The sequence below is a fragment of the Xiphophorus maculatus genome, chromosome 14, assembly GCF_002775205.1.
Source record: "Xiphophorus maculatus strain JP 163 A chromosome 14, X_maculatus-5.0-male, whole genome shotgun sequence".
Taxonomy (NCBI): Eukaryota; Metazoa; Chordata; class Actinopteri; order Cyprinodontiformes; family Poeciliidae; genus Xiphophorus; species Xiphophorus maculatus.
The window spans coordinates 12066343-12079770 of NC_036456.1; the positions used below are offsets into that span (position 1 = coordinate 12066343).

The 13428-nt window shown below is 38.7% G+C and overlaps 1 protein-coding gene across 3 annotated transcripts in view; it reads right to left on the reverse strand.

Annotated features, from left to right (window-relative positions):
* arap2 (ArfGAP with RhoGAP domain, ankyrin repeat and PH domain 2) overlaps window positions 1-13428 on the reverse strand; it is a 131195-nt gene that overhangs the window by 62666 nt on the left and 55101 nt on the right. For all 3 annotated transcript variants that reach the window (XM_023346498.1, XM_005804764.3, XM_023346497.1), the window contains exons 11-13: window positions 12147-12346; window positions 6198-6283; window positions 5821-6003 (exon numbers count right to left, since the gene is read on the reverse strand). In XM_023346498.1, the coding sequence (XP_023202266.1) occupies window positions 5821-6003; window positions 6198-6283; window positions 12147-12346 (469 nt within the window). The remainder of the gene's footprint in view (window positions 1-5820; window positions 6004-6197; window positions 6284-12146; window positions 12347-13428) is intronic.

A 13428-nucleotide genomic window follows, 5' to 3' on the forward strand; every position in this document is an offset into this window, starting at 1 on the left:
TTTTGAGACTGATCTTTATTTTGCAATTAAAATATTACATTATTTGCCTACCTGACTTAATGATATAATGGTAAATTAGTGGGTTAGTTGGGATTTTAAGTAGCTGTCTATGGAAAAGGAAGTATATCCTTGTTCCAGTGTAGGTGGAACAACTCTCCGTTTTAGTGTGTGGGTCTGCGAGGGAACGCCTGGTTGATAGAGGACAAAGAGTCTATAAAGCGGCAACAGAAAACCATATAAAGTTTGAAATTAAGTTTCCTGCGCTGATCTCAAAAGAGAAGTAAAAATATGATCAAACTTTAATACAGCCTGTGGGAATCATTAAAGCTCTGATCCCAGTAAAAAGAAGCAATATAGCAAATAAGAACAGTACAAATGGGCCATTTTAACTATAATGAAACGCACAATTTCCGAGAGGAAAAATACAGAAATGATGATGTGAAAAACAATGAAGTGAGCAACAGGAAAGCAGCAGACTTCATTAAGGAACAGAGTATAAAGCATGTGGAATTCCTTCTGTGTGTGAAAAATATATGGAGCTTGAATCTGAGGAGCATACCAACAACAGCAAGGAGGCAAATGAGATGTCTCTTCCCCACTGACCTCCATAAATATGTGATATCAAAAAAATGGACAAATTTACTCACTTCTAACTCAGCAAACAGGAGAAAATGTACAGAATACTTTAAAATACAATTTTTATTTTTATTTTTTTTAGAAAATTTATAGATTAATCAAAATCTTTTCATATTCCATTTAATTTTATGTGGACAATAATATCCTCACAATGGCAACATTTGTTACATTATCAGCTAGCGCAGTTCGCTTTCACACTGCAATGTGTCAAACAAACCCAACAATTTGAGCAACTTGTTTACCCCTTCACCTGTGGTGGCACTGCACCAAGGACCACTCAAGGAAACAGCATAACCACCTCTTAAAGGGACAGCACTAAGTAAAATTTAGTTTTTTGAGCTTTATATCATGTTATAGACATTAACTCATCAAAGACACACATTGAGTGTTGCTTTGATTATTCCGTTCCCTCATACAAGTAGCAGCACCAATTAGCAACACCAGGTGGGACTGAGCTTCTGTTGAGCTCATCATACAAACTACTTTCCAGTATTTTCCAATGTTGTTTATCGCTTGATAGAGGAATGTTAATGTGACGACGTACGGAGTGACGGAGTGTTGGAAAGAGCAAGAGCTTCGTAAAGAGACAGAGGCCAAGTTTTGAAGTGTTACATTTCCAAACAAAATTTCTTGATCAGTATAAGCAGCATTTTAGGTAACAGTTATTTGATTGCTATTGTTGAGAATAAAGAATTCTGTGTTTTTCTTCTACCTCTTTTAGCTAGTTGCAAAGCTAAAACTAAAGGACATGACATGTTAGGAAACACCCTCAAAGCTAAGGTTAGAAGATATGACACATTAGGGAACGCCCTCTTTAGGGCGTAGCTTAAATAGAGGCTAACAAAGGGGATCACAAACTGTTTTTGGGTGCCATTTGTTCTGCTAGATAGCATGAACTATGGGCCAGCTGAATTTTGGCTCTAATAAATGGAATTCATGAATTCAACTCACTGACTCTTCCTCAACCTCATGTATCAATAACTTAGCATGAAGAACGGATAATTCTTTGGAATATACACAATACTGCCACTTTAAAAAGACACTGAATGCAACATCCTTCTTCACAAAATGTAAACAAAAATTGGAGCGGCATCGGATTTTAGAGGATGTAGGATTTTTCTTTTGTCTTTGGCGAAAGACCACAAGTCATTTCTGCCAGACTCGTGTTTGTCTTGGTTGGGTTTAATCAGAATGCCCACCACAATAGTCTCCTTCCTGCCTTTTAACTGGCATCCAATTCACTTGCCATTCACATATGCATTCAAACCGCATTAGAGTTCATTTCAACTTATCTGGGACCTCGGTTTATAGGCGATCCAGAGTTAGCTTTTTTGGTCCACATCAGAGTTTGACTGATGTGTTTCCAAAAAACAAAAAACAGCAACAACAACAACAAAAAATGGACGTTCAAGCAAACAAATAAAAGTTTGATTAGAGTGGACTAAATGGAGCTGGTGTGAGTGGAGCTAACACCTTCACAGATATCTGTATATTTTCTGAACATCAAAGTAAGGTAGCTTAAGTGCACAGTAGGTGGAATGTCTGGGCAGGTAGACAGTTTGTTAAAAGGAGTTACATTTTTCTCACATTGATTGAGCTAAGATTAGCAGATAAAAGGAGCAAAAGAATACAGTCTGATCCAGGGAGATATTTTCCGGCTCAGTCTGTCTCTTTCCATCTGTGCAGTCAATTGATGTGACATTGTGCTCAATGACCTGTGACAAAGTAGATCAACAGAGGAGTCGAGTGGCAAATGGCGGAATTTCAACTAACAACTTCGCCTTTCATCGCGCTCGTGGCCGAGGGGGCGGGCTGAATCGATCTGCCACAAACAAGCAATATCTGTTTGAATGCGAGGGGGGACGGTGAGGCCGTGCATACAGACATGCAGACAAAAGTCCCCCGTCAATAAGACCCACCCACGCACACAGGGGCCTCTTCATGGAGATAAAGGTGTCTCTGCGCACTGCTTCTGCAAACACTGATTCATCTTCATCAGTTGGAAAACAACAAGCAAAATTAATTCTGTCTTTATCTCTTTCGCTCACACACAAGATGGGGTCGGATGTTGGCTAACCATTCCCATGCAGCTCGGCCTTATTCTGTATTGTCTCTGGAAATGACCTTCCGTGTCACAGCAATTACTGTAGCCACCAGAGACAGTGGGCGTGAGCAAATGGGTGTGTGTGTGTGTGTGCAAAGTGATATTAGACGCTCCTCTGACACCCCATCTCTAGGTCATGTGGTCTGCGGAGACTCCGTGGAGGTCAATGGGATGAGAGCTCCTAACGGTGAACATGAGACTAAGAAGGACTGCGAAAGAATGGGATGAAGAAAGCACGTTTAGAGCTGAACAGTGTATATAAAACATGACGGTGTCAGAGTATGCAACTTTATTTTGTAGGGTTACTCGTGAAAATTCCAGACCCTACCAGACTCTAATTGTTATTTCTTATATTTATCAGAGTTCACAGTTAATGTATGACATACTTTTATAGAAATCAGGCTTTACATGGACAACCAAAAAAACAAACAGAGGTAAATATAACTCTAAAAAAAACACCTTTTTTTTTTCTTTGTGCATACTGAACCAGACCTGAAAAATAATTAGAATAAATTCAATTCTTACCTAGACTATAGGAACCATTATCTTAACAGAGTCAACTTTATGTTTTCACAGCTTTGTGAATTCTGTGACCCTTAAGCATGAAAAAAGAAATCATTCTTTCTTTCTAAACCAATTCTAAGACTGCATGAAAGTCACTGAAGATTTGACGCCATTGTCTTCATCCCACAGAATCCTCCCAAAGGAGCAGGATTTATATAGCATTAAGTGTTTCATATTCATGCTAGCAGTAAGTAAATGTGACACGTAAGTGGAACAACTTGTCCAGTGAGATTAGACTCAGTGTCCTTGTTTGTGGCGCATTTTTTCCTTTTTTACATAATTGCTGTTTTAAGACGAGTATATGAGTTTTTATATTGTTTGTCTAAAAATATGTTAGGTCTAAGTGTTATGCCTGCATCCCATTTCCAAATTGTTACCCTGATTCAGGCCTCTTTCCCTTGGTATTTCATTCAAAGTCAGAGTATAATCTTAACTATTCTACTGTACACTTAATACTCAAATAACAGCGTGATATTAAAAGAAACAAACTTATTGCATATAAACAAATGTATGTCATCCAAGCAGGCTCTGAGGCTATTCTTCATATAATGAACAAATAATTTAGAATTTTATCCGAACAGTTTTTAGAAACACCATTCTATTAAAATTGCACTAAAATTGCACAAGTTATGAAGGATAACTTGGACAATGATGGGGTATTAGGGGCTGTTTTCCTTCTATAAAAGGAAGTCTATGATTAACCATAAGAGCATTATTGTCAAGTTATTCTAATTTAACCCTTTTTTTAAGCCTAATGTGATGAAATGTATAAAAGCATATTCGAGAAATGGAAAATAGCATGTTAATATAGATGATGTATTTTCCTAGATGACTGATATTACACTTGGTGTCTCTCAGGTCTCTGCACTAGGTCCTCTGCTTTTTAGGCTTTATGACTTTCTGGAAATTTTTCCATCCCTTCACTAGTCAGATGTATGCAGATGCCAACAGTGCAAAATGACATGCAAAAAAACAAACATATGCATTTTGACACCATAAAGCCCTGACATAAATGTGCAAAATAAAGGGCTAGTGCTACAGAGTGACAAAAAAAGGTAGAATCACCAATATGACACACTGATACTTAGCAAATCTGTATGGACGGTATGAGACAGCACAGAAAGACAGAAAATGGCAAACATAACCACACACTTTCACATTTCTCCAATGTCATTGCTGAGTTTGTTCCTCGTCTGACACTCACAGTGTGCAAGAAACTCCTTCAGGGAAGGCAAATGCACACTACTGAAGTAGGGCAGCACAAATGGGCACACACATGCATTCTTCCTCACACACAGTCCTGAAGAAGCTTAAAAATGAAAAGAAATTTTTTGTTGAAGACCCTAATTCACCTTTACACTAAGCTTGCTGGTTAATCTTTTCCCTGTTTTTTTTTCCTGCTCATCGCAACCTTCCCTCAACATTTTCATGACCCCGGTCTATAGTAGAAAATAGTGCCAGCAGATTGATCTGTGTAAATGCTGAGGCAGGTGGAAGCATTTTTACTGCTTTGTGTACTTTTTAAAAGAAGGATAGGTTTTCAAAAGCTGAACTGTTAGGCCTCAACACCAACATTCTTATATTTAGAACCCATGACATTTCCTATTCGGATTTTTAAAAATCAAGTCCTTATCTACCGATTGCCACAGGGGTCAAGGAAATATGCGTCTCTTCAAGCTAATGCAACCCCATACGGCAGATTTATAAAGCAACAAATTAAACTGTTGCAGCAGGATTGTTGTCTGACTAAATGCTTTGCATTAAAACTGAACAACTAATATTATAAAACAAGTCAAATAAACAATGAAGGTTTTAAAAAGACGATATCCACCAACAAAGAGCAAAATGTTAACAGGCACGTTTGCATTTGACACATACTGATACTGTCTCTGTTCAGCATCTACCATGCTGGCTGACCATAAAAAAAAAAAAAAAACGCTCTCAGACATTTTCATGCAGTTGTAGGAATTACAAGTGAAAATTCCTAAAGAATACATTTTAATTAATTAATTAAAAAATATAAAAACGAACATATTCAGAAGAACTCTGGTCATGTGACCAAGTGTCCTTCAAAATTGTCTGCAGATATGTAGAAAGATTTAAAAGTCATTATTTTTATTTTAGAATCATGTATTCAAAAGAAGGGATTTTCTGTCCACTGATTTTCTCCTATGCTCTTCAACTCCTCCCACCCCCAAGGTTTTTCTTTTAATGACTTGCATCTGAGGCATGAGGTGACCATTGAATGAGGTCGATTCTTCCATCTGATGAACCATTTCTGCGTGAATTTGTTCTATGCTTTATAAAATTTTGCAAGATTTATGGTGGGTACCATTAAGTATCGCTTAACAACAAAATAGGAAAAACAAAGTAAATTCATAACGGAATGTTTTTTTGTTTAAAATGCAAACTGAGGAGAAGAATGGAACTTAACTAGAGCATCAGAAAGTACATATAAAATTGCATGCTGCTGCTGCCTGGAGTTGTTCTTTGCTACATTCCCATGAAGCGCTTACCTTATTGAGTTCCTCCAGATCATGAAAGTCCTCCAGGACCTTCCTGTACTTTCTTTCTCTGTACTTCCGGCGCATGAACGTGGCACGCTGCTCGGTGGAGGCCCTGCTGTGAAGCTCCTCCTCTAAGGGGAGGTTAGCGGCCCAGAAACTGTTAGCATTCTGGTTTCCCACCTCCAGGAAAAGCTGCAAGATGAACAAGCAATGTGATTAGATGAGAACTGCTAGTAGAGGTCTCTTCACTATGTGTGAAGTCTTTATTTAGACAAAAAAACGTTTTTGTTTCCTGTATTCCTGTTAAACAGTGTAACTCATGTGTATACACTGCCACAGCAAGGAAAACGTTTAGACATTTTTTCAGCGACAATTTCATGAAATACCTCTACAAGTTCATTGCTCCAGATGCTGCTGTCCAGCTTTAAGCTCCGCACCTTTGACAAACTTGGTCCAAGGGACCGGTGCTGTCCTGGCAAAATGGTGACACACAATTATTAATGCAAACAGACAGACAAGCTCATAAAATCTTTTACAGGTCTGAAATATGCGCTGAGAATATTGTGCTACCAGGCTATCCCTTAGTTCCTGAGGAGTTCACATAAAAGTACAAAATTATTAGAAGCATATATGCACAACAATCTGCTCAACGTGCACAAACATGCTGCCGGTGATGGAGTAAACAATAAACAGGCAGTTACAAGACGGAGAAAACGGAGCATGACTGCGAGCTCATTCTCTCACTCACAACACAACATATTTAGTCCCCTCAGCTCCCCTAATTGGAAATGAAAGCAGAGAATGAGGACCATTAATTGCTAATGAATCATGAGTAATTCATTGTGTTTGTTGGTCGGCCTGTTTATTTGGGTGAGCGGGGGGCTTCTGGGGTTGCTTGTGGCCAAAGACGGAGCGGACATGCATAATACATTATGCATGCTGCATGTGTGACTGTGAATTATTGTCCTGTGAGTAACGGTGGATAATTTTAGATTGAGATTTGGCATGATCTCATTACTGTCTCCTATTCAGAAGTGGAGCAGCTGTGAATGAAAATGAGGGGCTGTGAGCTGTGACAGGACATCTTGACACAGTTCTGGATGGCACAGACTGAAAAAGAAGTCTAAATTATTTGTCACTTCACAATTTTAGTCACGAGACATTTTTGATAACTAGTCCTCGTGTTGGCATCACTTTCTTTTATTAGACTGATGATGTCTAGAGGAAGCAACATGAGGCAAATTTCTTACCAATGAATGTTGGCCATATAATCTCACATATTGATAAATTAGATACACAATCATTACACCAAGCACATGTATAAAACACAACTATCAGAAGTTACATCCTTTTTTATTACACCACGTCAGGGTGGAAAAACTGATGGATATCTATAAAAACTACCTTAATAGTACTCTAGGTGGTTAAATCTGCTGTAATTAGACACAAGCCAACCAAATGCCTTTTGATGCCATCATCATGATTCTAGCCTGATTCTGATCAGCTTCTACTCTCAACATTAAGATGGAACATACGGGCTAAGAAGGTCCAATCTGAATGATCAACCTCAAAAGATAAAATAAATAAGTAAATAAATGTAAGATATCCATTGACATTCAGTGTTTAGAAGTAGTTCCAAGAGGTACAATGATACTAAACACGTTAAAATTGGCTTTGGGACGGATTAGGCTGACATTAAGAATGGCCTTCTCAAAGCCCCGGCATCAACACTGGTGAAAATTCATGGGCCATGTCTGTGCCAGGAAATTAATTTAAATGAATTAATCCGATTCTGCCAAGAAGAGTGCTGAGACGTCCAACCAGAATTATGCCAAAAGTTTATTGATGGCTGGAAGTGTGTGACTGAAGTGCTAATTTCTAAAAACACATTAATACAAATATTAGTGGGGATGTAATTACAGTCTTGAGCTTGAATGTAGAGTTTCCCTGTGTGGAGATAAAAGATGAGGAGTGTGCTTCACGTGTAATGTATTAAAACAGACTAAATAATTATTTCTGAAGATTACAACATAAATTATAAATAGATGATTTTTGGTTAAATAGGTTGTTCAACACAACTTGAAAAGTTGAAATAAAACTGCAAGTGGCTTTCTGATCCGCAATTTGACAAATAAGATCTATACAGTCGGATTTTGTCACTCTAACCTGTGAAGGACTGAAGCCATTTTACTCATGAAGCCGCCTGCACTGCAACATCAGTGCACCGTCCACTGGGCCGTGCAACACCACAGGACCATTTTCACTTGTGTAAAGTTAATGAAGCTGAAAAAAGCGTGCACAAGCCTCAGGGTAAGCAGTGAGATCTCTCTGTATAAAAAGCTGAGTGTAAATGTCTTCATTTTTCCCATGGAACCAAAGCAACACAGAGCAGACAGCCACCTCCAAAGATTTCACCTCCTGTCAGAGACTTTAATGGGGATTTGTGCAACAGAACAGAGCAGGGAGCAATTTGAGGTTTTTGCACCTTCAGTGGGCGACGAGGGGTAAGTTAGTAATGGATAAGACCAAGATTATCTTGGCAGCTGTTAAGTAAGGACATGTTTATGAGCTACCTAATGGTTTGTTGAAATTACATATCAGTGTAGCAGTGTGAAACTCTTTAATTAGCGCCATCTCTATTGGAAAACTTGTGTTGAAAGGTGCTGGTGGTGGTGGTGGGTACAAAAGATGAAAGCTCAAAGTCATCTTGAGGGGAGAGTGGGGGTTGGCAAAGAAAAAGTCAAGTAATATTTTCACCTTACATTTAGAATTTCCTACAATGTAACTTTTTGTCTATTTAATTTTGTACTTAAAACTATTTGAATGGCTCTGGGGAATTTACATATGGCTGGTTGGAAAATTGCATCCCATTTAAAGGTTTTTGAAAAATGTGTGAATTTAATACTTGTAGACCAAATAAAAAGCAATAACTGACAGACGTAGCTGTTGAGCCAAGTGACCAAGCTCGGCATCAGTGAAGTAGCATCTTGCGTTAAATGTATGAGAACCAGCAGCATTTGAGAGGGCAGCAGCAGGCGTAACATCCTATGGTGTCCAAGCAGCAGCAGAAGTTATCCAAGAAAAATGTGGCTGATTTTACACCTGATGACTAAAAGAAGCATAGAAAAAATTTGGCTATGTTTATTTCCTAAAAAGACATAAGCATCAGGAATAATTACAAATTCACAATTTATAGTGATCTAAATCTGCAAACTATAACAAAATACTCCAGTAGTAAACTCTTCAACGTCAACGAGTGAAGTTACACACCATTAGGATTCACTCCGTCTTTGCACAAAAGGGGAAAGTCAATCTTGTATCATTTTTTCCCCATTAGCTCTCTCATTACTTCTTACCTCTCCCTCTTGTTCAGTGTCTCTCTTTTTTTTGTCCGTAACAATAAAGTTTAAGAGGCCTAATTAAAAGCATGAGCAGGCATTGGTATTCCAAACAGACCACAGAATAATTTCAGGAGACCGGGGCCGCTTCCTTTAACTGCAAATATTCCCCCCTCTTGCTCCCTGCGTGTCGACAAAATGTAATATTAAACACCTCTGCAAATGAAACCATTTAGAAGTGTTTGAAAGAAGACGTTGGCTATCTGATGTGTACCAATTACACGGGCGAGGTGAAGAATCGCATTAAGTATGACAGGAAGAAATCTGGAGGTGGAAAGAGGGATGTGTCCACTCCGTCCGTCACTCTCTCACAATAATCATGTTTAGCAGGTCAAGTAGCAGTCTGGGATCCCCCAAGTTCTTGCACATAATCTTTCTTGTCATTTCATCTGAATTATCCGGCATTGCCAAACAGATCAGCGAGTCCACAGGCCAGACACCAACTCCCATAAGTGGCTTATCACCTGAGATCTTATTCCCCAAAACACCCCCGGGGTCAGATTACATGTCAGCAGAGGCCTAAGACCTCACATTTACAGAGAATAGTTGAGTAAAAGCTTGAATATGTTTTCAGTGTACCAGGACTCTGATTCATTTTGAAACTATTGTTTCAAAACACAACATTTTTCAGATTATTAAAATTATGACTTTTCTCAATATTTCTGTGGCACCAATTTAATATTTTGTAAAATTACCTTGGAAAAGTTTTAATGGACTAAAAACTAACTTGCTTGACATGGTATATGGGAATAAAAATGTAAAACACTGATTAGTCTTTCTAGAAATCATGTGAAATGCCCCGTAGAAACTTCTAGTGATTACGTTTTTATATTTTAGCATTTCAGATGACCATATTTCACAAATTAAGCATTCTTTAACTAAACAGTGTCTGATCCTGTGATAAGTACATAAAAGTTCAATATGTATTTCTGTGGCATCAATTTAATCTTTTTGTAAAGTGTATTTTTATTGTTTTTTCACCTTCCAGAAATATTGGCTTCTTCTGGTAAACATACTTAAAATACAATAATATTTTACAATAATAATAAAATACAATATGAATATTTATTAGGTGAGAAGATGAACAGTCCTACTCAAAGGAAGGAATAACTCTTTTAGTAAAATCACATGCCACAATTATTGGAATCTCTAACATTCCCAATAGTTTTTCTTTCTAAAGTTGATCATAATGTCTCTGAGAAGACATTAATGTCTTTTTCCATGGGTTTTAAAAATTACTTGACAGAGGCCCATTTCTACAACCTACAACACAAAACTAGAAAGAAAAAGAAAACGGGGGAAAAAAGGAAAAAGGAGAGCATGTTATGCAAGCACTACAAACATAGATTGATGCTCATAATTTAGGAAATAACTAGAATAAACTAACTGCTCATGTAAACCTGTTCAAATTGATAGTCAAAGTACAAAATTTTAAACTTTTAAAACTTTAAAAACAACCAGGCTGGAGAAGAAAAGTTTATCTTACCAGATGAAGCAGTAAACAAAAGAAATTTACATAGCCACCAGTTGGAGGACTGCAGCAAAGAGTACCATCTTGGGGTCATCAAGTCTCCATAACTACAACTTATTTTAAGCGCTTTGTTCACATCTTAGCCAACAACTGTGGAGGGCATTATTAAGAACCCCACTCCTTCAATTGCAAGTATTTACTTTGTTGCTTATTATCCCGGTTAAGATGAAGATACGAGGTGGTGAGACGGAAGGTCTTCACCTACAGGGACCTTCACGGTTACACTCAAGTTTTACGTAGGAGGATTTCTACATAGGAGTCTTTGTTTTATTTTACTGTGTGGACTGTATGTTGTTTTTCAGCATGTGGACCACCAGCCAGCATATGTTTGTCTTGACCTGAGTGCATAAAGAGAATATGGAAATCCACCTTCTGTCATTAAACAAAAAGTACCTTTTGACCTCGGAAAAAGTTAGTCAAATTATTTAACAATGAAATAAATTATGAATTCAAAGTGAAAGTTGAACCAGTCTGCCTTAAAAATGTGACCACTGGCAAATGAGCTTGTTATAATGACAGCTAGCAGTAGGAATGAGAGATTAGACACACAGGACAATCAATCATGCACTAATCTAGTAACCGAACAGTCATGTTTGGGCTGTGGGAGGAGCACAAAGTACCTGAGGAGAACCCACAGAAAAAAAAAGAAACATGCAAACTCCATGCAGAAAGACCCCAGGTCTGGATTTGAACCGTCTTGTTGCAAAACAACAGTGCTACCATCTTCACCAGTCAAATATTGACATTACATTTAATTTTATACATTTTTTTAAAGGGGAAGTATTATGCAAAATCTACTTTATTGAGTTTTATATAATGCCATGGTGTTATTTCCACCCATCAAAAATATACCCAGAGTGCTGTTTTGATTCTTGACTGCATGTCTTAGAAATCCTTTTTTGCTTACACAAAGCTCAGTCTTACGCTGAGCACGCCTTCCTCAATCAGTTCCTCCAGACTAGCAGCAGTAGCAATTAGCAAACACCTGGTGGAACTGTGAGTCTGCTGAGCTCATCATGAGAACTACTTCTTCTCAGTACAAAGTCCCTAAAAATGTTTGTAAAATGGCATAATGGAGAAGGATTGTAGTGATGCCGTGCTGAAGGTGGAGTGTCGGAAAGAACCAGAACTTCTTAAAGAGACGGAGGCCAATTTTAGGGCATCAAATTACAAAGTCAAATCTCTTTTAAGTCATACTGGAGATATTATGCATTTTTATAACGACTGGAGGTAACATAGTTACTTGATCGTGCTATAAAATGGCACTATGTCCTGGAAGATATATAAAACCTCCCCTTCATGTGTACATGAAATATGTCTAGACACATCAGACATATTATAATACTAGTAGTTGTGAAGATAATAGAGAACATGCTAAAAGTTTGTTCCATAAGTGTGCCTCTTACCTGCACACTTCTTGCAGATGACCACACCCAGATTGACTGACGCCCATTCTGGCTGCGACGCGCCACAGTCGGCGCAACTCCTATTGGCCTCGTTGAACCAGATCTTCTCCGCCACTTCGTAGTCGTAGAGCGTCTCCGCGATTGATTCTTTGATCGCCTCAACCCACTCCTCCTTCTCCCGTTCCGAGTCTGCCACAAAGCTGCAACGATCAATTCTTTTCTTTAGCCCTGACCCCAACACATAACCTCACAAATATTGATTTGATTTGAGACAGCAATTAAACAACATAGTAGCCACTAGCAGAATGACAGGGAGTGGTGTTTGCGTATGCTGTGTGTGTGTGTGTGTGTGTGTGTGTGTGTGTGTGTGTGTGTGTGTGTGTGTGTGTGTGTGTGTGCGTGTGCGTGTGCGTGTGTATACAAACAGTATTTTGGAGCAGCTTCAGGAGGCAGTTGCTAAGTGTGGACGTCTCTGTGTGATTGCGATAGATTAGGTGAAAGTGATAGAAGCAATGGAGGGGGGCAAGTAAATCAATCTGTCTCAGCATTTAACTCGACAATCTATAAAGTTCTAATGTAGCACATTTCTCACGTTTCTTTTCGGATATTATTGCAACATGAAGGTGAGCAAAACTGAGAACCGTTAAATAGTTACATTAAATCAAACTGATAAGAAAATGAATAAGCATGCAAACATAGGAGGTATGAAATCAGTGTGTGATGACTCAGCTTTTAGGGGTTGAAGACAAAGAGACAAACAGTGAGAACAGAGAGAAATATAAAACTGAGAGAGAAGAGACCGAGAGCATGAATGAAAGAAGCACTTAGAGAGGAGAAATGGAACCACAGATCTCCATGGTAACCTGGCACCCGGTGCAAAGTAAGATGAAGAATGTGAAGGGGAAGGAGGGGAGTCTGTTTATGGGTGTAGGGGGAGAAGCAAGTGGAGGTGGGAGTTTCGCCTGAGGCTGGGGATGTGGAGCTGGGGGTCAACCTCACCCAAGCAACCCACCAAAGATCGATAGGTTGATTGGGTTCAGTCATCCTGTGCCCACTGGCCTCTACCCAGGAGAAGACTGCTCAACTACAGCAATGTGTGCCTGAAAACCGAAGAGGGGGCACAGAGCTCTAAGAAGTAATTATCTGGGACACTATAAATGCTGAAAGTAATCTAAGAGTTCAGTGAATGCCGACACTTAGCCAGTTAGACACACAAATCCCTCCCTTACTACAAGAAGGTATCAGTTCCCATTTTAGGAAATCTCTCTTGTTCTTTTCGTAA